The 23,039-nt window shown below is 38.0% G+C and overlaps 1 protein-coding gene across 2 annotated transcripts in view; it reads left to right on the top strand.

Annotated features, from left to right (window-relative positions):
• MARCHF1 (membrane associated ring-CH-type finger 1) overlaps window positions 1-23,039 on the top strand; it is a 208,633-nt gene that overhangs the window by 107,587 nt on the left and 78,007 nt on the right. The window contains exon 3 of one of the 2 annotated variants that reach the window (XM_042870385.1): window positions 16,084-16,223. The exons of the other annotated variant lie outside the window; for it this stretch is intronic. Coding sequence (XP_042726319.1) covers window positions 16,122-16,223 — 102 coding nt within the window. The 5' untranslated portion in view covers window positions 16,084-16,121. The remainder of the gene's footprint in view (window positions 1-16,083; window positions 16,224-23,039) is intronic. 2 annotated transcript variants of the gene reach the window in all.

Below are 23,039 nucleotides of genomic sequence, written 5' to 3'. Positions count from 1 at the left end.
TAAAATAGCACCAGCTGCGTTCCCATGGGCTTATCACTAAAATGCCCTGCTCCCGTGTACATGATCCTTGAAATTCTGGGAGTGACAGATTTCATTGAGTCGGTTCTGAAACCAAATAATACGGATCTGCTTAATTAGGCGAAACATCATCTTGAAATACGAGATTTCTACTTCTTTTCAAACTCTCAGAAATCCTTCTTAAGTGCCTGAGCCCATATGTTCTTCATGCTGTGCGAAACTGTTCAGAGGGAACAAAGCCAATTAAAACTTCAGCTATCAAGTGAAACTAGTTAGCTGAGCAAGATGCATGGTTCCATGGGTGTGCATGAAGGATTTCAGTCTGTCGCCGAGGACAAGTGGGTGTTGAAACCCAGCACACTTCTGTTTTCTGTTGGCTACTGGAGAATTCCTGGCGGTTCAGGTAGGATTGTGGCAGTGCTGCAATGCAGGATGGGCAGAGCTGTGGTGAAGATGCTTCTGTGGGGATGTGGCAGAATGAACCTTGTGCAAAGTCATCAACTGGAAGTCTGGCAGCCCCTTCCAGGCTTTGTGACTGATGGCCAGGACTGCTTTTACCTCCTGAATGTGTTAGGAATGGAAAGGTAGGAATGTTACTGTGCGGCAGATTTCTTTCTACTCTGTTATAGTATGGAATAATGTGTGTTGCAGAGGAGAAAAACAGAATGACGCTGTGTATCTGTGAAAGACTCCACAAATGATGCTTGTGGATGTCACAGGTTTAAAATGAATGCTCTAATAACAATGAAAATCTTGCTAGAAGGTAAATATATATAAATATTTTTTCTAGTAAAAGAGGAAGAGTGAGAGAATCGTTGAGGGAAGAATTTTTCCTTCCTAATTCTGGCTGCGTGCATTGCAGTGAGGATTGCTCATTGCATAAATCCTGCAGGAGTACCTTGTAGAAGCATCTTCTCTTGAAAGGGGCCGTGGTAGTGAGAAGAGGTGGAAACCTGTATTTCACAAGAATCAAAGCTGGGAAAAAAAAAAAAAAAAAAGAAAAACACCCCTTAATTGTGAGATGATGCATGCACAGAGCATGAAGGGGGCTGATGGACGGAGAATTTTCCTGTTCACTCGACCTGATTCATACAGGAATGCTTGAATGTTTTTTCACAAAATTTGCCTGTGCTTTTGGTGGGGAATTGTTTTTGCTCAAGTGTGATGTGGCTCCAGCTGGCTTTCTTAGCAGACCTTTACAGGCTGTGGGTCCAGACTTTTTGCAAGGTCCTTTGATGCAGATTTGCTTACCATCCATTTTACTTCTCACCTGCTTCTTGCCTTGTAACCTACGCAGCTGCAACCATCCTATACATCAACAAAAGGAGAATCAGGCTGCTGTGAGGATGGCTCTGTGACATATCTGACATGCAGGTGGTTCCACACCTCTGTGATCAGCGACGTGTGGATGATGAAGGCCTTTCTGTGCATTTATTAATGCTGTAGTCAAAGCTATGATGAAATAGGCCGATTTTGTTTTGCTATGTTTTGTGGGTTTTTTAGTATTTGCTTTTTTTTTTTCCAGTTTTTTGTTGGATTTGTCAACTTCAGTGACTGCCTTCAAGCAACGCTAAGTAATTTGCAGAATTGAGTGATCACAGTGGAAAACCTTGGGGCTGTACTCTTTCCACAGCAGAAATAGTTCCTTTATTTCTGTGCACTGTTGCACACTTATGATATCTTTGCAACACAAAGCTTTGCGTGTTGGTTGTTAATAGTTACTTAGATAACTCTTTCAGAAAGCAATGATCTAAAGAATGTATCTCCAACATTTTGGCTTACTGGGGCCTCAGTCAGTGAAGAGGAATTGTCATGGGCTGTGTGTATGTGTTCTCTAAAAGTAATGCCTCCTGTTTATTTCCACGAAACAACAGCAGGTACAAAGAGCACAACAACTCCATTTGACAGAGCACGTTCTCAGCTACAAAACACCTTTTTTTTCAGCGTATTCGCCGCCATGAGCTGTGCATTTTCACCAGTGATGAACAAGAGCCTGCATTCTGCACTTGTAAAAACCTGTATGGCCATCCCGAACACGGCTTGTCTTTTGTACTGCTGTCTCCACTGCTGAAATGCACCTTCCACCACCTCGGTGTGCTCACATCCGCTGTTTGTTCTCCATCAGTCGTCAGCAAATGTCCGTGAATGTCAGTAGGTGCCATTTTTTCTGCATGGAGGAGCTCAGTTACACACCTTTCCTTAAAAGTACTTCCATGTCAGACAGCACTTTGCTGCCATTTGTCTTATGGCAGCAAAATGTAACAGAACATTGTTGGGAAGGTTCAACTCCTGCTGCCATACCACCACCATCTGCCTCTGACATTGCGGGCTAACAAATCAAGATAGGAGACATTACTTCAGACCAGCCCTTGTAAGATATATGGTGTTGTTAACATATAAGAAAGAAAGCATTTTAATTTTTAATATTTTTTCCTTAAAATATTTAAAAAAAAAAAAAGAGGAAAGAAAGGAAACAATGAAATTAGTGGGATATCTAACCTTGTTCTTGTGAAACTAAAATATCTCTCTGGTTCAGTGGCAGCGACTGGAATTCTCAGTGAGTTCTGAAGGTCTTCATCAGAGATTATTGATGAAATTTTAGTGTTTCTGTCTTCGAAGTCCTTGAAAATAGTCCTTGAAAACAGTTTTTCACAAATATACATATTGCCAAAAAGTGGTGATACGAATGAGGTTTAACTGTGAAGAGAGGGGTTTTTCTCTCTGGTAGGAGAAGGATTATGAAAGTTTGGATAAGAGACATAATCAGATTTTTTAGTTGAATATCTGATTGGATCTCTAAACATTCTTCTTAAAAATTTGCAAGTCATGTATTTATACCAACTGAGAATAGTGTCACAAACATAAACTGATGATTTTCTTGCAATCTTGAAAGCTATCCTCAAGCCCCTTCATCAAGAGAGAAAGCCCAGCTCCATATTCTTCACTGTTCAGAGGACTATGTTAAGCCAACATACCAAAATGCATACAGTTATTTGCCATCACTTGAGTCAGCACAGCACAGCATTGCCCCCCCCTGTGCCCTGCTTTCAGTTGACGCTGATGGCTGGGATGTTGTCAAGTTGTTGGATACTCTCAAGTGAGCCTATCTCAAATGTTAAAAGCGAATCAGTGTAAGCTGCTGTTAACCTGAGATTCGGCCTTGTAAAACACAGTAATCATAGTTTGCAGTCTTAATGTATGCTTGTTCAAAACTAAGCTTTGTAGTTTAAATATTTAGATACATGGGATCTTCAGAGTTGCAATACGCATATGCGTGAAATTTAGGTTTGTAACAACAATAGCTCTGTTATGACTTATTGTAAAATGCTTTTAGCATAATGATTCCCTTAGCAACATGTCATTCATCAGTTCTGAATATATGATAAGTTCAAAATGTGCTGGAGAGGTGTCTGGAGATAACTGGGGGGTGTTTCTGTAAGTAGCTTAAAAAATTTGAGAAGATTCTATTAGAGTTCCTTCCAAGGACAATTGTTCTTAACCTAATAATCTCAAAACAGAAATAAATAGAAAATAAATAAAAAAAACTCCTTGGGGCACTGTTACTGGGAATAAAAATCTTCCTATTTCACCTGTTACCTATCAAGCAATCTTGATTTGGTTTCAGCTTCTTGACACAAATTAGAAGATTGAGCAGCTGCTTCCTTTTCAGAATATTTCACATATTAATCTTCTATTTGATGAGTGGAGAGATGAGTTATTCTGTAAAGCAGAGTCTGAACGATGAGCCTAAAGTGTTAGCAGGGAATTTTAATTGATGCCATGCTGAGAATGCTGCGGGTTGTTTACTGGTAGTTCTGAACTTGAGAGAAAAAGGTTTTCATTTTGGGGGCACATAATTCCTACTCCTGATTGCAATTTGTTTCTAAAGGGAGGGACAAAAACCAGTGAGTGTGAGATATCTCCTGTTTTGGTGAGTGTATTTAGTTCTACTGCCATATGGTTTTTATTGTAAGCCTGTGATAGCTTTCTGCTGATATGATAAATTGCCTAGACTGATTAGTGGTTGTCAGTAAAGAGCGTCTATATAGTGTTGTCTTGGCATCTAATTAGATGTATATAACCAGCATCCTCTGACATTGCTGTGTTAACTGTAATGTAGAAGACTAATTAGTAAACTCCCATAGTGTTTAAAGGGTGTGCCTGACATTCTTGTCAGTACATTTTGATTATTTTGCCAGTTTTTGAATATGGAAAGCACACGTTCTAGTATGCTGAGAAGATTCCATCCCTATTCATATTGCAGGACTAGTTCTCCAGTATTATTTTTTTTCTTGTTTAAATGAGGCAGCAGTTAGGAGTAAAGGAAATGTGTAATTTTCACACTCCTGATACCATGCCACTTCATACATGATTCTTGGTGTTGTTTCTATTTTGGGCTACTTTTATAACTTATTATAACTTAAAGGACTGTATGATGCCTTCTGTAACAGAGCTTCTGCGCCACTCAAAAACAAATGTGAGTTGGCACCCTCATTCTATGCTGTTCCTTTAGTGGGTGGAAAAGCAGCTTTCTGGAATAAGATTTTGCATGTATGCTAACAACTCAGATGTGTTTCTTTTTGTTCTCTTGTGGAACTTGCATCTAAGTGTCACTTGAAAACAAAACAAAACCAAAGCAAAAATAAAAGCTGTACCTGCATTGTTTGATGAAGTGATCGTAGGTATCAGATAGAATTATATTCTGAGTGCAAATACGTTTTCTATTTTTGCATGTTCCAGTTTGTTTCAGTGCAGGAAACTCAGAGGAGAGCGATCTTCATTTTTTTTCTTGGAGCCTTCTAAAATGAGTGCTTCAGTTGCAATAACAAGCAAGCCCGTGTGTAATTATTTTTACCTTTGCTTTTCCCTTCAAGACTTCTTCAGATGCTCCTTACTTTTGCAGGTGCCTGGCCTGCAGTTAAATACAACCCTCACTTTCCAAATTAGTTTCTCCCTGTTTGGATTTCTGAATAAGCATTAGAGCTGAATGTAGGCCACCTACCTACATGTGCTTTCACTTTTCTCTCTTTTCCATTATTTTTTGTTTCCTGGGGCAAACTTGATTTCTGTGGAACTCTATACATAGAAGGGGTCTTAAGTCAAGCCAATTTGTGGAGCCTGTGCTTAGCAAGTATGTTCTCCTGCATTTGAGAAAGGGAGAGTGGAATGACACTGGCAAGCGTATTCATTCCCATTATTTAGTTTAGACTTAGAGCATGACGTGTTTTGAAATTGTGGACAAGTATCCTGGTCACATAGTAAAAAGTGGTTTGTTCAAATGATGGTGGTTTGTAGATTAGCTTTTTTGAATGTTTAGTAAATTTGTGATGTGTTGGTTATAACAGGTTGCCAGAATTTTGTTCTTGAAATTCATGCTTACGAACTCTTTGAACAAGAATTCCTAGTTAAATATGTTTTTCTGGAGAGAATGAAAACATTAGTGCCATTAGTAAGGAAGGATGCTCACTTAAAGTAGCAGCAAGCCTTGGTGATCAGAGATTCCTAAGTAAACAGTTTTAAAGAGAAGAAATATCTAAGTACTACAAACACTATTAAACATTAAAGCAATAAAAATGTGTGAATTCAGTGTAAAATGTGTAAACGTCCCAATGAGTAAAACTAGCCTTCAAATAACTGTACGTCTTAATAAAGGAGACATAGCCTATGGGTCAGCTCAATAAGCCGCTTAATACAGAAGTGTTTCACTGATCAGGAGTACACTGATATGTGATGAATGGTGTAAGGCACCTGTGGAAAGCTAATATTTACCTCTGTTGCATCCCCTCTTATAGGGACCATGGGAAAACAAATAATTCCAAATGATAGAGTGCTCAGGTGTTAGGGGGTAAGGGCCCATTACATACAGATAGCTTATTATTAAATGACACTGCAGGGCTTACTCAGGCCGGCAGTGAGCTGATTTGGGATCCCACGTGACTGCTTAGGGAAGTCTGCCACTGCTGAGCAGTGGTTCCTGTCAGGGCAAGGCTTATGGCTTAGCCATGGGGTTAAACAGCTTTTAGAGCAGTCTGTGTTGTAGGATGGCTCTGCGTTACGTAGCTGGACCAGGTCACATCCAAAGCTGCCAGCAGCATCTCTGGCACCATGCTAAGCTACATACTTTTGTCTCAGCCTCTGCATTCAGCACAGTGCGATCATCACGTTTGGAAGAAGTAGTAACTGCAAGGTGGTATACATCAGTGAGTTGTCAAAGTTACAGATCAGAGCTGTAGAGTGGTGAGGTGCTGGAACAGCTGCCCAGAGAGGCTGTGGATGCCCCGTCTTTAGAGGTGTTAGGCCAGGTTGGATGGGGCCCTGGGCAGCCTGGTCCTGGTATTAAGTGGGGAGGTTGGTGGCCCTGCATGTGGCAGGGGGTTGGAGTTTCATGATCCTTGAGGTCCCTTCCAACCTGGTCCATTTTGGGATTCTGATTCTGTGACCTTTTGGGTGGCACAGGATGGGACACTGCAGCACAGTGCCTTGTTTGCATTTTATGAGGGCCTCCTGTTTTATTCTGTTAGCTCTCCATATCAGAGGTGGCTGCTGGTTGTGCGGCTGAACCTTGTGTTAACATTTTGTCACTGTGTGACAGGAGGCAGCAAAGAGAGTCTGACAAAAGGGTGTCCGACGTGGAAGTGCTTTTCAGGAAAGGTGTGTAACTGAGTTCCTCCATGCAGAAAAAATGGCACCTGCTGACATTCATGGACATTTGCTGACGACTGATGGAGAACAAACAGCGGATATGAGCACACCGAGGTGGTGGAAGGTGCATTTCAGCAGCGGTGACAGCAGTACAAAAGACAAGCTGTGTTCTGGATGGCCATGCAGGTTTTTACAAGTGCAGAATGCAGGCTCTTGTTCATCACTGGTGAAAATGCACAGCTCGTGGTGGCGAATACACTGAAAAAAATGGTGTTTTGTAGCTGAGAACGTGCTCCGTCAAATGGAGTTGTTGTGCTCTTTGTACCTGCTGTTGTTTGGTGGAAATAAACAGGAGGCATTACTTTCAGACTGACCTACATATAAAGAAGCAAAATAAATATTCTGTATGGAAAATAATTAGTAAGTCATGATGGTCTTGCATTATAACGTCTTCGGTTTTGTTCTGCTGTCAGTTCATTAGTCATTTCTCTTCATAGTCCGTGAGTTAATTCTATAAAAACTTTATTGCTGTATTGGTTTCTGGTTGCATTTAACTTAATATTTTTAATACCTTGGGCTTGCATGGAATTTACTCCTGCTTATCTACCAATACAAATTTTTAGCTGTTTTGTGACTAATGAATAGTCATGAAATGGTTACTTTGAATGCTAGTTGACAGCAAATTCAGACACCTCTGGAAACTGAGATAAAGATATTTTCTAAAAACTACAGGATTTTCTGAAGTTAAAAGGTGCAGTTTGGTACTCTTTTGGAAGTTAAGTCCATAGAATCATTGAATGGCTTGGGTCATCTGGTTTCACCCCCCCCCGCCATGAGCAGGATCACCTACCACTAGACCACGCTGCCCAGAGTTGTACTGTTGTAAGCTGTATTGTTTATAATAAAGAAAATCCTGCAAATTATTTTGAGGAAGGCTTATGTTCTTGTCAAGGGTCAACTGGTTATACTGACCAAAATAAGAACCAAATTATATTTGAAGAAAACTTGCAAACAGAGCTATTGAAGGCAGAAAACTTGGCTTCCTTCTCAACAAAGACAAAACCATTAAATGTTCGTTACCACTAAACTGAATGAAGTGTACTGTTGCAAGTAATTCTTTTTCATACTATTAGGCTTGTTCTTCTAACACCTCCCACCACTTCTGATTTATGTTATGAAGATTATCGCTTAGGATCTGATCTCTCCTAGATGAAACCATGGCAGATGGCCTCTTCAGGGTTTTTCAGGATAAACGGATTCCAGTTAAGTTACAAATAATTACTGGCCTAATGCTGCGGTTACTGCCAACAGCTTGAATAACTATTCCCTCACATAGATACATTATCCTAAAAATGAATTGTTTTATGAATTTCCATGAACTAAACAGAAAGGTGGGCACTAGACTGAAGGCCTACATTAAAATTAGGACTCAAAGAGCAATAACAATACTTTATTGTTGTAGTTTTTATGTTTGTGGTTAGCTTAGTGAAATAAATGTGTTCTGATGAATAAATGAATAAATCCAAAGAGAGGCCAGAAGATTGGAGAAGTGTCAGCATAGTTCTCTAAACTGAAATTAGTGGAATTCTCAAGGGTGCCCCCAAATAGTTCCAAACTAAGCATGAACTTAATGTATTATAAGCTTTATAAACAATGGAGGAAAACTTAAAAGCTTATTTTATGTGACAGAAACACCATTTTGAAGTGTTTTCTTACTGTGTAACTATTAATGAGTAAATATTTAGCGGTCATGTTTTTATGCTGTGGTTGTTTGATAAATAATGCATGAAAAAGTAAAAAGAAAATTGGATCTTTAAATAAAATACTTATTGGAGTGCTTTTAATTAAAAGTTATCGACAAGGATGTCTAACCACCTTCTCTGTCCTTAAAGAATCAGCAGAGTATACACTCAGGGAGTAGGCTGACTGTAGTGGGTTTAATTATTCTCAGTTTTTGATTTAAATATATAGAATGTGAACCAACTAGACCAGCACTGAATTTCTCACAAGTATTTCTGTCAGTTTAATTGGGGTGCTATGATTGCCGTCCTGTCATTCCTGTGTCACTCACCTTAAAAGAGATTCTGAAAATGAAAATTACCTGAAATTAGGTAAGAATGATATTGAGACCCAGTGTTGATAAAGTAACATTGGCCTTCTGATATAGCCAATTGTAAGGGCAATAGTATCTAAACAATCAGTGTCTTCAATTTCAGCACTGATGACCTTCATCTGCTACAGGTGCAGTGTGACAGGCCTGTCACAGCAACAATAACCAAACTTCTCCTGGTGATGCTTCTCCTTTTGCACCAGCTGTGGTCCAAAGTAGCATGTGTAGTTGGACACTTGATGAAGTATGATTTTCCCTTTCTTTAAAAATCCATTTTAATTCGTTACCCATTGGCTGTCATTTGAAACAGGGCTGTTTAGTGGTTTAATTATGCTTTTCAGCCATCTAACCTTTATTGGATTGAAAAACCTTCTGCTTCTGTCTTATATTTGAAGTCAATCACGGTCTGCCTTATTCAAGGTGGTTTTTATCTCGTGTGATAAGCACACTTCTCTAAATAAACTGTGTGGAACAGCTTTGGGGTATAGACTTGTCCTTCTGTGTATGTAGAAAACAAGAAGTCCTTTAAAGACCTATGTTAGCCTCCTATGCCTAGTATGTTTGCATAACTGCTCACACAACTTTGTTATTTTGTGGAATCATAGAAAATCCCCCTCTGGAAGGGACCCGTAAGGATCATTGCTCCACACAGCATGGCCCAAAAATCAGACCCTGTGATTGAGAGTTGTCCAGATGTTTCAGCAGGCTCAAGGCCATGAAGCTGCCCTGAGGAGCCTGTTCCAAGGCCTGGCCACCCTCTGATGAAGAACCATTTCCTGATATACGACCAGGCCCTCCCAACACAGCTCCATGCTGTTTCCTTGTGCTCTGTGGCTCTCCAGCACTGCTTCTCCATGCCCTTCAGAAAGACCTGCAGGCCACCATGAGGCCTCCTTTCAACCTACTCTTTTCTGGGCTGAAAGAACTAAGGGACCTCAGCTGCTCCATGTACTTTGTCCTCTCTTTGCAGCCCTTCTTTGGGGTTATTACGCTCAGTAATAGTTTTATGTCTTTTTGAACACGCAGTGTTCAAGGTGAGGCCACATCAGCTCAGAGCAGAGCAGAACAATCCCTTCCCTTGCCCGCCTGGCAGTGCTATGTTTTATGCATCCCAGGGTATGGTTGGCATTCCTGTCTCCTTGAGCACACTGTTGACTCACATTCTACTTGTTGTCAGCTAAATCCCCCCCAATCCCTTTCAGCGGGACTGCTTCTCCAGCACCTCATTGCTGGGTCTGTATGCATAGCCAGGATCACTCCTTCCCAAGAGCAGGATCTGGCACTTGTTATTGTTCAGCTTTGCATGGCTGGTGGTTGCACAGCTCTCTAGTCTAGTTCACTCTGCAAGGTCTCTTCACCCTTGACAGAGTCAAATGACTTTTCCCAATTTAGCATCAACAGCAAACTTTCTCTAAACACCTTCTAGTTCTACATCCAAGTTATTTATGAAAACATAGAAGAATAATAGCCCTAAAATGGAGCTATGGAGATCCCCACTAGTGACCAACCATGTAACCCCATTTACTATAAGCCTTTGGGCCCAATTTGTCAGCCAGTTATTCTCTCATCACACTATAATTTTGTAGAGCTGTATGCTGGATGTTTTATCCAGAAGGATATTTTGTGGCACGGCCTTGAAAGCTTTACTGAAATCCAAAAACAGTTGATGCGTTGCTTTCTGGATTTTTTGAACGCTGTGCTTACTGCTGGTCCTATGACTCCCCTGAAGAATGTCCATCTGCCAAGCACTCAGTATGGTTTATACACATGTACTTCCCAGTCGTGCCTTGAGGGTTGATTTGAAGCTTTGGCTTAAGCAGCTTGGCAATTGCACGTAGTTAAATGTATGCAAACTCACAAAGCGAAAACATGTTATTTGTTCTTGTGGTTTTTTTTTCGAGGCTCTGTTTTTTTTCTTTCTGCTTGGGAGTCAGATGCATCTTGAATTTCATGCAGGGTCTTGTGGAAGGATTAGGCAGCCTTTTGTCGTTCACCTGTAGACAAAAACATGCAAGGAGTGCATACTGTTGCTTTCATTTTGAAATCTCTGAAGAGAATGGTGACACCTAACTTCTGTTGAACAAAACATTCCTTAGAGTTATTGTGAGCAAGAACCTGTAGAAAAACGATGTTGTATTAAATTATGGTACAGAGGTTGCCTATTAAAATGGTTTCAAACGACAAATAAAATCGAACTCTGCATAGCAAAATACAAACTTGGCAACGTATGAACATATATAAAGGTATTTTACATAGTATACGTAGGCATAAATACTATCTGCTTCTTCTAACACATTGACATTCTCTTGCAATCTTCACAGTACAAAGAGGTAGAATTATAATGCTGAGAACAGACCAAGGAGAAAGAAAAACGCTGTTGTGGTTTCTCTGAAGAGATTTGAGTGATTTAAAAATGCTTTCAGCTACATTCAGAAGGTGTTTTTTTTTTCTGCCAGAAAGAGTATGTGGACTGTGGAGACAATCATTCCAACATTTTTAGATCTTTAGAAAACCAAAAGCTTCCTTTGAAAGCCTTTAAAGATTTCTTGTCACCGCTTGGATGCAGTGGTTGTATAGTGGATAGTCGAAGGAATTTTACCTGCAATAATATTTACAGGTGTATTTGCATATTGCATTGATTTTATTTTTAATGATCAACTGTTTTGAGTAATGCATGAAGTTTGAAACCTTTATTATGACAGATTCAGGACCTTGGAAGGCTAAGGAAGACCAAAATTGTGGCAGAACATAACAAAAAGTGGTAAGCTTTGGATTACTCTAAGTTAGAAATGATATTGTCAGTTGTGGTAAGGAGAAATTAAAATAGTCTTTCTCAAGCCCCTGAGAATTGATTGGACAACACATTTGAAAATTTAAGAAAATTCTAGTTGATTAATTGACCGCAGGCTTAAATAAACATGTAATTTAGGCTAGTTCTGGAAAACTGAATAATCTTAGAATATGGCATCTACCCTAGAGATGAGAGTTGATTCTGTGGTTCTGTTTTTGAAGAACTGCCGAAGTGAAGCGCTTCTAAGCATGGCTAAGTTACGCCAAAGCTTTGTTTTGCTGTTACAGATAGGAATACAGGTGGGTATAATTGTGTCCTTTACTCTTCATGTAGTGCTGAAATCTGTCATTAAGAAAAATGAGAACGTTTGAATTCAGAGTCTTGCATCTGCTTGGTTCAGAAGAGTTTGACTGTGTGTATGCAGTAGGTGTAGAGGAACACTGGTACCGGTAGACTTTAATTGGTACCATCTTTCTGGGTGTCACTTGAATTATTGCTGGGCTTGTGTGCTAGTTTTTGGTTTCTTTTTTTGCTTCTGCTGAATTATATTGAACTGGAATGCAGCACTGGGATGGCTATATGTATTCTAATATGATTTATTAAAAAAAAGTAATTTTTAAGCTTGAATTTGAGCTTCTTATGTCTAAAAACACAGAGTTAGTCATTATGCTGTTAAACTGGTTATACTGAATTGTTCTTGCTATACACAGCAGTTGTAGGATAATATTGACTAGTTGGTTAAGTAGAGCCTATGGCTCCCTTGTGATACAAAAGCAGTACAAGCTCCTGGGGCTTTCCAATGCCTCCAGACCATGAATTTGCATTTCCATTCAAATCAGAATAATTGATTGGAAGTCACAGCTTGATAAGACTCAAACAAGCAATACACAGCAAACAACAGGGACTGTATTTCTCTTGCCAGAGCTCCGCAATTGAAGGCTATTTGCATTTAAATATTCCTGCAGATCTGCTCCTGGAATATTTTGCTGATATGCCAAGTCATGCAGTGTGTTAAGGCACGGGACAAATACCATTACTTTGTCGCTCTTTGGACTCTTCAAACACAGAGAACAAAACAGTTTAGCTTAGGTAAAGAATATAATGTTTTGTGCTTGATTAAATTCTGGTTTATGAAAATTGCTAGATCCTGGTAAACAGTGGAAAAAGCATGAACATCTTATGTACTTCATCTTAATTCCGCCTGTGGTGAGGCCTTTGTTACCCGAATCTAATTGTGTTCATGCTAAGTTTACCATTTCTTTTCCCTTGTAAGATTAATGAACTGTTTTATTGCATATATCCAGTTAGCTTCTAGTAAATCATCCTTAACTAAACCTCTATTGAATCTCTAATTCTCTTTGTCCTTTTCCTTGCCAGGATTCTAAGTAAAAATTGTTTCCTTGAGGAAATACGTATAAAGTAATTTATAGGAACTAAATTAAGATTTTTTTTTTTCCAGGCAATTTATTTGTGATAGTTATTCTTCAGTTGAATAAGGAAATGCGAAATCCTTTCAATTACAGTCTTTATGGTTGTAGGCATCAGTTTGACTCGTCAAGGCAAAAGCAAGATTTGCAACTGTTTTGAGTAATTCTTTGTTCTAAGAGGAATTGGGATAGGACTGTGTGGATTTAGTGAGAAGACTCCCTATCTTCACAACTGAAGGCAACAAATGAAGGATTTAATGATCTTTTACTGAGGGAGGATGTTGGTGGTAGTTTTTAGAATGGTCTCCTTGCAGATCCTTGCAATGAGGCTTCGCTGCAGTGCGTTGCTGCCAGACATCCACTTCTCGCTACAGCTGTGGCTCACGTCGACACTGTGAGCTCTAAACTAACATCTGTTTTAAACAGGTTGTAAAATTTCCTAGAGCCTAGACTTCTTGCCAGCTGACATCATAGAGGAGCAAATTGCTAAAATGTGGTAGACTTGTCTCAGCTGTGTGGAAACTCGTAACGGCTTCAAGTAGTTGCCTTTGTCATACTGAATTACAGATGTTGTTTAGGGTTTATGCTGCTTTGTCGGTTTTAAGTACTAGGCATATCCAGCTGTGCAGAAAATCATTTTGTAGAACATTCCCTATACCAGGTTCATCTGTGATCAAATCAAAACTGCAGTACAAAACATATGTGGTATGTGGAATAGTGTTTTCAGGTTACATTGGCTCATACTCACCCAAGTATGAGGATTAGATGGCTCCAGAGGTGGTGGATTTTGACTCTACACTGACACGTCTCTGGAAGAATTCACTATACACTGAAACATGCAGTAGTATGGGTTTGTTTTTGCTCATAATTTACTTGAGATTTAGTAGACAACAGAGGTTTGGAAGCAAAGAAATAGGCTGATGCATAAAACTACTTTGAAATGCAAGCCTTAAATAAATATAAGGTAATAACTGATAAGAAATAATAGAATATCGGTAAGGTTCTTCAGTGAAGACCTGAACCTTTTGCTCTTTACGTTGTACTCTTCTGGAGCAGACCTAAAGTAAATTAATACATTTATTTAAAATGTATTTTTTGAAGTAGGTGGGTTTTGTTTTGTTTTGCTTTTCCTCCAGCCAAAATTAATCCCTAGTTTCTGTGCATCTGCACCGAAAAACCTACCACCCATGTTTATAGTGAAAAGTTCTTTTAACGAGTTACAGGTAGATGTTACCGAAATGGAGAACCGCTTCCCCAAAGCTGTTGTTCTTCATTCAAGCGGAATGTAAGTTTGACTCAGTATCCCTTCTACAGATTTCACTTGCTGATTGTATGTTAAGTAATAGCTCTTTGCTTAGCCCCAAGTGCAGGCATAAACAGAGCAGCAGCAGCTCTTCTCTTTTCATCCAGGTTGAACTGAGCAGTGTCACACCTCTAACAGTATTATAAATCCTCTCCATCACTTGAAAACCTCACTTATGGGACTGTATGTGAGGAAATGCCATGGCAGGTTCCGTAGCAGCAGAACCAAATGTCTTTTCTCATTTTGAAAACTCTAAACAATACTGAAATAGTTTCTACTTGGAATTCCAGAGGCATAAAGATGCTACAGAAGCAGAAATCGGACTGCGTTGTTCCAGCCCTGCTCAGTTGATAAATTGTATTTCAGCCCAAACAATGTAGTAATGAGCTAGGGTATGTAGCAGAAGCTTGAAAAAATAATATTGGATGCTTCTTATTTACTGCTTGTTTTTCCAAGTTGCACAGTAGGACATGTGCAGATGTTTTCCCTTCTGTTGCTTCTTCTGATTCTCTGGATTTATTTCATGATATGTTGGCTATACAATGAAGAGTATTTAAAGCACTTGGTATGCAATGTTCTGCTAGCTGTGTTCACAGAATCAATGAAAATAAACAGCTTCCTTAAAGTTTGCAAGACAATGGATGCCCTGATCCAATGGAAGTGGAAGCTACTGCTAAATTGGTGGCAATGACTTTAGTCGGTGCTTCATTAGATTTCTTGTTTTGAAGTCTTGGCTGGTCTGTACTCCAGTCCTGAAGGAAGCAAATGACTGAAATATTTTGTAATTGAAAAATGGATTAGAAAGTTCAATTGCATAACACTAATCACATTACATAGATGCTACTTTGCCATGTAGGGTCTTTAGCATTGTTTTATGTACGTTCCAGATCTATTCAGTCTAGTGTTGAAGTACTGGTCAGTCAACCTGGTAGGTTGATCGTTTTCTTTACAGTATTTCATGATGTTACAGAGTAAAACACATTCAAAATGTTATAAACAACCAGATTACAAGTGCTTCAGAAATAGTGGATTAAAAAGAAAACAACGTCAGGTTACGTTAATTAATTAAGAATGTTTTGCTCTGAAGACCTGCATTATACAGTATAACTGGAAAAAGACATCATTGCTTATGGAAGTTTCTTATATTTAAACAAACATTAAACTTAGTAGTGTAGTTCTGGAATGTTTTAGTATTACTTAAAAGGCATTTTATTACCGTTACAAACAGTTGGCATGTAGCATTTATTGCTAATGTGCATACATGACTTTTGGCTCTTTTCAGTAATATATCCTAGTTTACCATTTCAAGCAAAGGCAGGTATTGTGCTTTGTGTGGGGATGAGTATGCACATATGTGTTTTCACACTGTTGATTTATGTTTAATATCTTCCACAGTGCTATTTGTAGTGGTTTCAGATAACGTGAGGTTATGTGCTATATGGATTTAAGAGTGATGTGATTCTAAGTTACTTTGAAACAAACATCGTTGAAAATAGCACTTTAATAGAAAAAATGACAACTTAAGGAAGATTTAATTTGGGGAGAAGGCACTGAACTTGCTGACACTAAAACAGTATTAATATGTGTAACCTGCGCTGAAAGTGCATAGCCATCTTCTATCCTGCATGGCATAACCCTTCAGAGTACTTTAAATAAACACGTTCTAAAAATGTGCTTATTGGCTTGTTTAGATACAACTTTAAAAGCTGTTGTTTTTAAAGGCATGCATCCAGAGACAAGCACACAAGAAATTCCAAGTGTCAATGTTTCAGGGACTCTAAATTGTTTTCAGAATTTCAGAAATTGAGAAGGGATAAGTGGAAGGAGAAAATGCTGGGCTGGTGCCAAGCGATAGCTCGTAACCCTCACAGACTACCAAACAGCACAAGAACACCCGAGGTCTCAGGTGATGCGTCGCATAACTCTACTCTGGTGAGTGAAAAGTTGCATTTTATGATGGTTGCATGCACAAATGAATTTCAGAGGTGTTAAGCTCTTTTTTTTTTTTTTTTGAATGCAGTGTTTGCCTCTGACTGCATTGCCTCAATGCATGAAGCTTTTGAGTTTATGTCTACGTACTCTTTCCACTTGCTGTTTCTTCCTTTTTTCTGTTACGTATGGTCCATTCTGACTTGCATGCTATTAGTCAGTATTGATGTTTTTTGAATGATAAAAGTCTTTACACAGGAAATGAACTGCTTTGGATTGCTTAGATTCTTTGCGATCCTAATCAATGCAATGACATTTGGTCCCTGGTGATTACAGCTGGACGTTATCTGCAGGTTTGCTCTTTGCTCCTGCCTGTAACAGGAGCAAAGTATGATATGTCTACAGTTGTGCTAGAGAGATGGAGTTTTAATTGATCTTAAAATATTCCACATGATTCTAAAGTAGATGGCGAGTGATCTGCATTCAAAACTCTCGATAGAAGATGTTCAGACCATATTTTGACAATACTAAAGTCACCTTGAATTGTATCAAGATACAGTAAATTCTGAATAAATAGCCTCACCGATGATAACTTAAATCGTGCAGTTTTCACTCATTCAAATAAATCCCTTTACATCAGTAGACCTTCACAGGTGAGTAAGCACAGTTATTTGTAAAGACTTCAAAGTGACCCGCATGTAGGAGCAAAAATTGAACATGTGTTCGCTTGTCTTAAACTGTATTGAAATTGTCATCTGTACCAAAACCATGTCTGAAACATTCCAGTTCAATCTGCCTCATCCAGTTCATTACTGACTTTAACATGGGCACAATGTATTTCTGTCCAGAGAAGCACAAGGAGGAGCTGCTCTTCTGTTGTTGGAGCTTGTACACAGTAACGTCTAAATAGAAAAGTGACTGATTCCTTACAGTCACTGATGAATGTGGTATTCTGAAGAGAATTAGGAAGCAGTGGTTTGTTTGAAATTTGTTAGCATTTTGTTAAGAGAAGACCCTACTTAATATGGCAAAATTCTCTAGTTCAGTAGTAGATTATACAAATAAGTTTCTCCTAAGGAAGAAAACAACAAAAAAATGGCAGCACTAAAAATTCTAAATTTTAGTTTCCTTAATATAGAAGTCTATTATTATTATAACTCATTTTTATCTGGAATTATTTAAGATAAAAAGGAAATGAAAAAAAACGATTCGCAAAGTGAGAAATTTAATGTATGTTATCCCCCTATTTAATTGTTCTTTTTAATTTTTGTCTTGCTTTTATTTAATTAATAATAATGTCTAGTAAAAGGAGACAACTATCAATGAATTTAAATATGTGAAAATTTGCATATTTTGATTTCTAATCGATTGCTAGTCACTTAGCTTCGTTTGACATTCCAGAGGTAAGCATGCAAATCATCCAAGTGGGATTTAGCAATGCTGAACTGGGAATACAGTTCATAACAGTTGAATCAGCAGAGTTAGCATGTTTTAAAGTTAGTAGTATGAGGGTAATTCAAAAACTAACCTGTGTGAAAATCTAGATTGCTGCATAGGTGATGAAGCGCCTAAAAAAACATGGGGATATAGACAGTTGAGGATGATAACAAGTCCTGTAATGTCACGATTGGCTGTAGAATAACAATTTTCATAACAGACAATAGTATATCTTGAGGCTTATCAGGCTTTCCTCTGCGTTTGTCTTCACTTCCTGCTTTCTCAGCCATTACTCTTTCTATAGAACACTTTGTCATTAGGTAGATGACTTGTATCATAATCTTTTTCTGGCAGTATCTTTCTAACTTGTGGACTGTAGGCTGAAAATCCCCATTTTACTCGTGAGGAAGTATAAAATCTCTTTTCAAGGAAGTTTTTAAGTTTTTATTTTGGTTTGTTGTAGACTTCCATTGTTGAAAATTGTTTTCTATGGTCGTATGTGCAGATAGATTGTAGGTGGCAAGTCTGTTTTTGCTGGGAAGCAAACTTTGGTATCTTTATTTGACCTCTACCATATTCCTTTGGTGGATACTTCTGATTAATCAGAATGTCTTCTCCAGGGCACATCTAAAAATATTGCATCTTTGCCAAAATTCATCCTTTTAGCCTCACTGCCTTTGTTACCTGGTAAAATGTTGCTTCAGGAACTGGACTGGTTGCAATTCTTGCATTTCCATCCAGTTCCTCAGATTTGCTCTGCTGCTGTAAGGATTGTATATTTTTTGAATCCTGCAGGAGATCGAATGTAGTAGTATAAAAATAGACTGCAAAAATGCCACAGTTTGCATGTAGTATGAAGTGTTGATAGCGAGGGTAATTACTCTTCACCATGACAACAGGCTCATGCAGTTAAATGGAGATGTAGCCAAGTGTGAGTGATTCTGAAAGCATGATTCTGATGTATGGGTTTTTAATAGCTGTTTCATAGTAAAACTTTCCCCTCCAGTTAATAAATACACTGTTTGGAAAAAAAAATAACAAAAAAGCAAAACCGTTTCCGTTCTGCGTTTTAATACAGAAGTTGTCTTTAAAGCTCCTTTTTAGAACTTCTGAGAAGGCTTTTCAGAACAAATGTTTGTTTCCCTTTAACCCTAGAGCCCCAATGCCACTTTCCCAAAGGGTAATGATCCGAGAACTGCCCACACATTTTATTAAGCGTTATGAAAAGAAGTATTTTCTGTACTTGTGAAAGTAGGGAGTCTCATAGAGAAGAAAGCAGGTTATGATCATTAACAAATTGCTCACTGACATAAGCTATTTTTTTCATTAAGCAAGTAACAGAGGTGCAGAAAGGCAGCGCAGAAGGGGAAGAGAAAAGGAAGTCGTCCCATGACGTTACTGAAATAACATGGAGTTAAATAAAATCAGTTACCCCATCTCAATTTAACTGATGTTAAAATGTTCTGTCTTAAATCGGATACATTCTCAAGTATTTCAGAAGTCAGTTAAATACTGTTGGAAACATTTTCCATAATTATTCAATTACTCTCTTCAAAATGAACATGATATTATCCCCAGACTTTACAACTTCAGTCTAATTTATTTGCAGATTGGAGTCTTTGTGTTCAATTCTAGATGGAACTCTGTATTCAGTAGAGAGCAACGCACTGATTCTGAGCTACTTCTTCCTGCATGTGCTTCTTCTAAATTTTAAAAGTTCATCTTTCCTAATGTCCATAATGAGATTTACTGAGGAGCTATGTTGTAGCACTTCATCTTACAATAGTTTCCATGTTCGTATGAATATCTTAAAAGGTCTTGTATGTTCCTGCTCATGTCAAGTCCTGACTGCTGTGATACTAATTATTCCGCATCCATTAACATACTTATCATACTGAGTGGGTTTAGAATCACTTTTTAAATATATTTATATAAAGAAATATTAATTTAAAACCAAACTTAGGCTATGTTAAGTCTTGATCAGTGCACAAAGGCCGTCTCAGTTCTCAGTGTATTTGCCCCTCTAATCTTTCTCAATCATTAGTTTTTACTTTAAGTTTGCAAGAAGACCCTTTTCTATTTAATTTTGTTTTAAAAGATTAGTTTTTGTGTGTTTCTCTAGTTTTTTCGTTAGTTTATTTGGATGATCGGTTTTGTTTTCCTGGTAATTACTACTTTGGATAATACTTCTTAGTATGTTTTTTTTTTCATCTATTTTTGGGATTTTATCTACTATATTTATCTTTTCTGAAATATATGTTCGTTTGCGCAGACATAAAGTTGCTGCAGATTTTTTTTTTCCTTGTCTTAAATGCAGATTCATGTTTTTCATCTTTCCTTTTCTCTGACTTTTGCTGGATTGAGAAAAAAGTAATGTTTTCTTCCATAATTGAAAAGATTATGGATCTTCAAAGCTCGTAATTCTGTGCAGTAGTATTTGCATTCTTTTTTGTCTTCTGAAAGATTAATGGGTATGATTGAAAAATTTCAATTTTAAACTCTTTATACATGACTCACTTATCTCCATACTGCATGTATCTTTTCATACAGTGATCCTGTACGCTTATGTGTTTATTGTTAGTTCAAATGATTTGATGGAGATAGATAAATATTTTTTAACCTTGGTTAAACAATTTCACTAGAAGCAGAGCTGGATCTTTGCATACCTTTGCCCAGTGTCTAGGGTCTATTCATGTCCTAATTCAGACCATGGGTATTATCAGAATATATGCTCTTAATAGTTATGTAAAGCCTGAATAGGGTATGTATTGGTCCTTGGTTTGGTAAATTTTGTTAAACACATGAAACTAATGGGACGTGAACATATACGTAATGCTTTACTGTAGTCGTTAGTACATATCATACTCCCCTCTTAAATTGTGGGTGAGTGTTTATGGATGGATAGTCGTGTGAATAAATAGGTAACTTATGGTAGAACATGGAACTGTGTGAAAGTATTTAATATGATGCCATCTGCTTCTCCAAGAGAAGGTAAAATGCACATTTCATTTGAAATAGGCACAGGGATCCCAAGTCGCTGGGTTTGGTCTCCTGAGGGTAAGTGAGCACGGTTGTAGTAAAGTCAGTGATCATTCCAAAATATAATTAATGAAACAATGGAAGAGGCCAACCGTGAGGATTAGTCTCTTTTCCCAGGTAACTAGTGATAGGATGAGGTGATGGCTTTAAGTTGTGCAGGGAGAGGTTAAGTTTGGATATTAAGAAAAAAAACGTTCTCGGAAGGAGTGGTGAGGCGTTGGAACAGGCTGCCTGTGGTGTTGGTGGAGTTATTGACCCTTGGAGGTGTTCAGGAACCGTGTCGATATGGTACTTGGAGTCATGGTTTAGTTGGCATGGTGGTGATGGGTTGGTGGTTGGGCTAGATGATCTTGAAGGTCTTTTCCAACCTTAATGATTCCATGATTCCGGTGATGATGTACTGGGAAGGTAATTGTTGGAACCATTTGGGGTTTAATTTTAAGTTCTACTAACTATATGAAGAATAAGAGTAACAACAGTTTATCTAAACGGCAAAATTTAACACAGAACACAGAAGGTCTTCATCTGAGCTTGAAGTGTTTGCCTGAGTTTTACCAAGGTAGTATAATTCCTTCCTGAAAATCCTGTGAAATGGGATCCCTGTAGGTTTCTACTAACACTGTGAAACTGTTATTGTTCATCTCATGGGTTAAAAGGATGTTTAAGACCAGCGTTTTAATTTGTTGTAAGGAAATTGTGTAGTTTAATAACCTAAAACTAGATGTAAGTGATGAAAAAAGTAATTACCTAAGATAGAGTTGGCTTCACCTGAATTGCTTTCATATTTGTATAACTATTAAGTATACATTACATTAATTAGGCTGAACAACCAGCTTGTAATTCAGCAACCCTATACTTAGAGAATTCTGTAGAGACACTGCTTTTGGAAATCCACTTCTACTTTTATGTAGTAGCCAGTGTGCATATGTGGATAAAACTGTGTAAAAGAAAGAAATGTAATTTCAAAAGAGCCAGAATTATTCAGTCTGACTAATCAATTATATGCTGTTTAGATTTTCAGTTAGGCTTTACAAGAATGCTGCTGGATGCAGCATACAGCATGTTTAATTACAGAAAAAAGAAACCGTTAAAAATATTACTGTCTGTGGTTCAGATGAGTCACTGATAAATTCTGTATTAGATTGCTTGTGGAATAATGCATGAGATCTGAATAAATTTTTGGGGTGTGGGGAATTCTAAATATCTCATATCAGATATCATTAGAGGTTTGTATCGCAGCTGGACCGATCCGTTCTGTTCTTCTGTGCTGAGAAGCTGTTAGAGTCACTTACGGTGACTCTAGATTTACCTCTCATAGGGTTATTAAACTTCTGCAGCATTTCAGTAAAAGCCAGCATTTATTCTGGTATTCTTAGACTAAAGATTCCCGTTGCCATTTTTCACTTTGTTTTTTATTTGCTTCACTTTTTATTTCCTTTCCTTGGATGGTCTTGAACAGAGCTTTCCCGAATGCTGGCTTCAATTTCAGAGTACATTGCTGTTATTTATTCAAGTAAGACTTTGTTTAGCTTTACACTTAAGCATAATATTTCTTTTTTCTTGGCATTAAGTATTCATTTTTACAAACATTTTTGTTTGTGGATTTGGCAAGAAATTACTTTTTCTAGATCAAATTACTATAAGAAGGCATTTGCAGTGCATATTTCTTAAGTATCTGTATAGCTGGTTGAATAGAGTGCATTCGGTTCCTTTACTCTTTCCCCAGAACATTCAGTGCCCTTTATTTCTCATAGCAACATGCATCCACAAGGTTGATTCAGATGTCTTTCATATCAATTATTCATAACCTGTTACTTTTTTACAGTTGAAGCTGTCTAGTTAGTCTCTCTCACTTAGGAGAAAGGCTCATCTTTTAAGTGTGGAATTTTAAATGTGCTAACTTGTAGTTTTGCAGAGTAGAGCTGTGTCTCAGTACAGCAGAGCTGTTTACATAACTTTTGACTGAAATCTCAGAAATGATTTTTCTAGTGATTTTTTAATATGGCCATAAAAATTTTAGATGTGGTCAAAAGTGCAAAAGAGCCCCAGAGTGTACAACAAACAGTCTTACGGGTACTGAAACAAAAAGACCAGTACCAGATCACCATTGCAGTTTTTATCTGGAAATGAAGTTCTAGAAAATGAGAAAAGCAGGCAGGGCCAAATAATTAACCTAAATTCTTGGTAAGGTGAAATGGGTTAATCTCAGTTGAGCTCTGTAAAGCCTTCAGGGCTGTTATTCTCTGAGTACCTACCTTGTAATGAGGAAGCCACGTTTACGGGAAGCATCAAATAAATGTTTCTCCTTATTCATTTGTTGAAAGAGTAACGCATGCGAGGAAA

The sequence above is a fragment of the Lagopus leucura genome, unplaced genomic scaffold (genome assembly GCF_019238085.1).
Source record: "Lagopus leucura isolate 7727_CA_CO unplaced genomic scaffold, USGS_WTPT01 Super-Scaffold_100004, whole genome shotgun sequence".
Classification (NCBI taxonomy): Eukaryota; Metazoa; Chordata; class Aves; order Galliformes; family Phasianidae; genus Lagopus; species Lagopus leucura.
The sequence above is the reverse complement of the archived record's forward strand: the minus strand, read 5'-3'. Positions and strand labels throughout refer to the sequence as shown.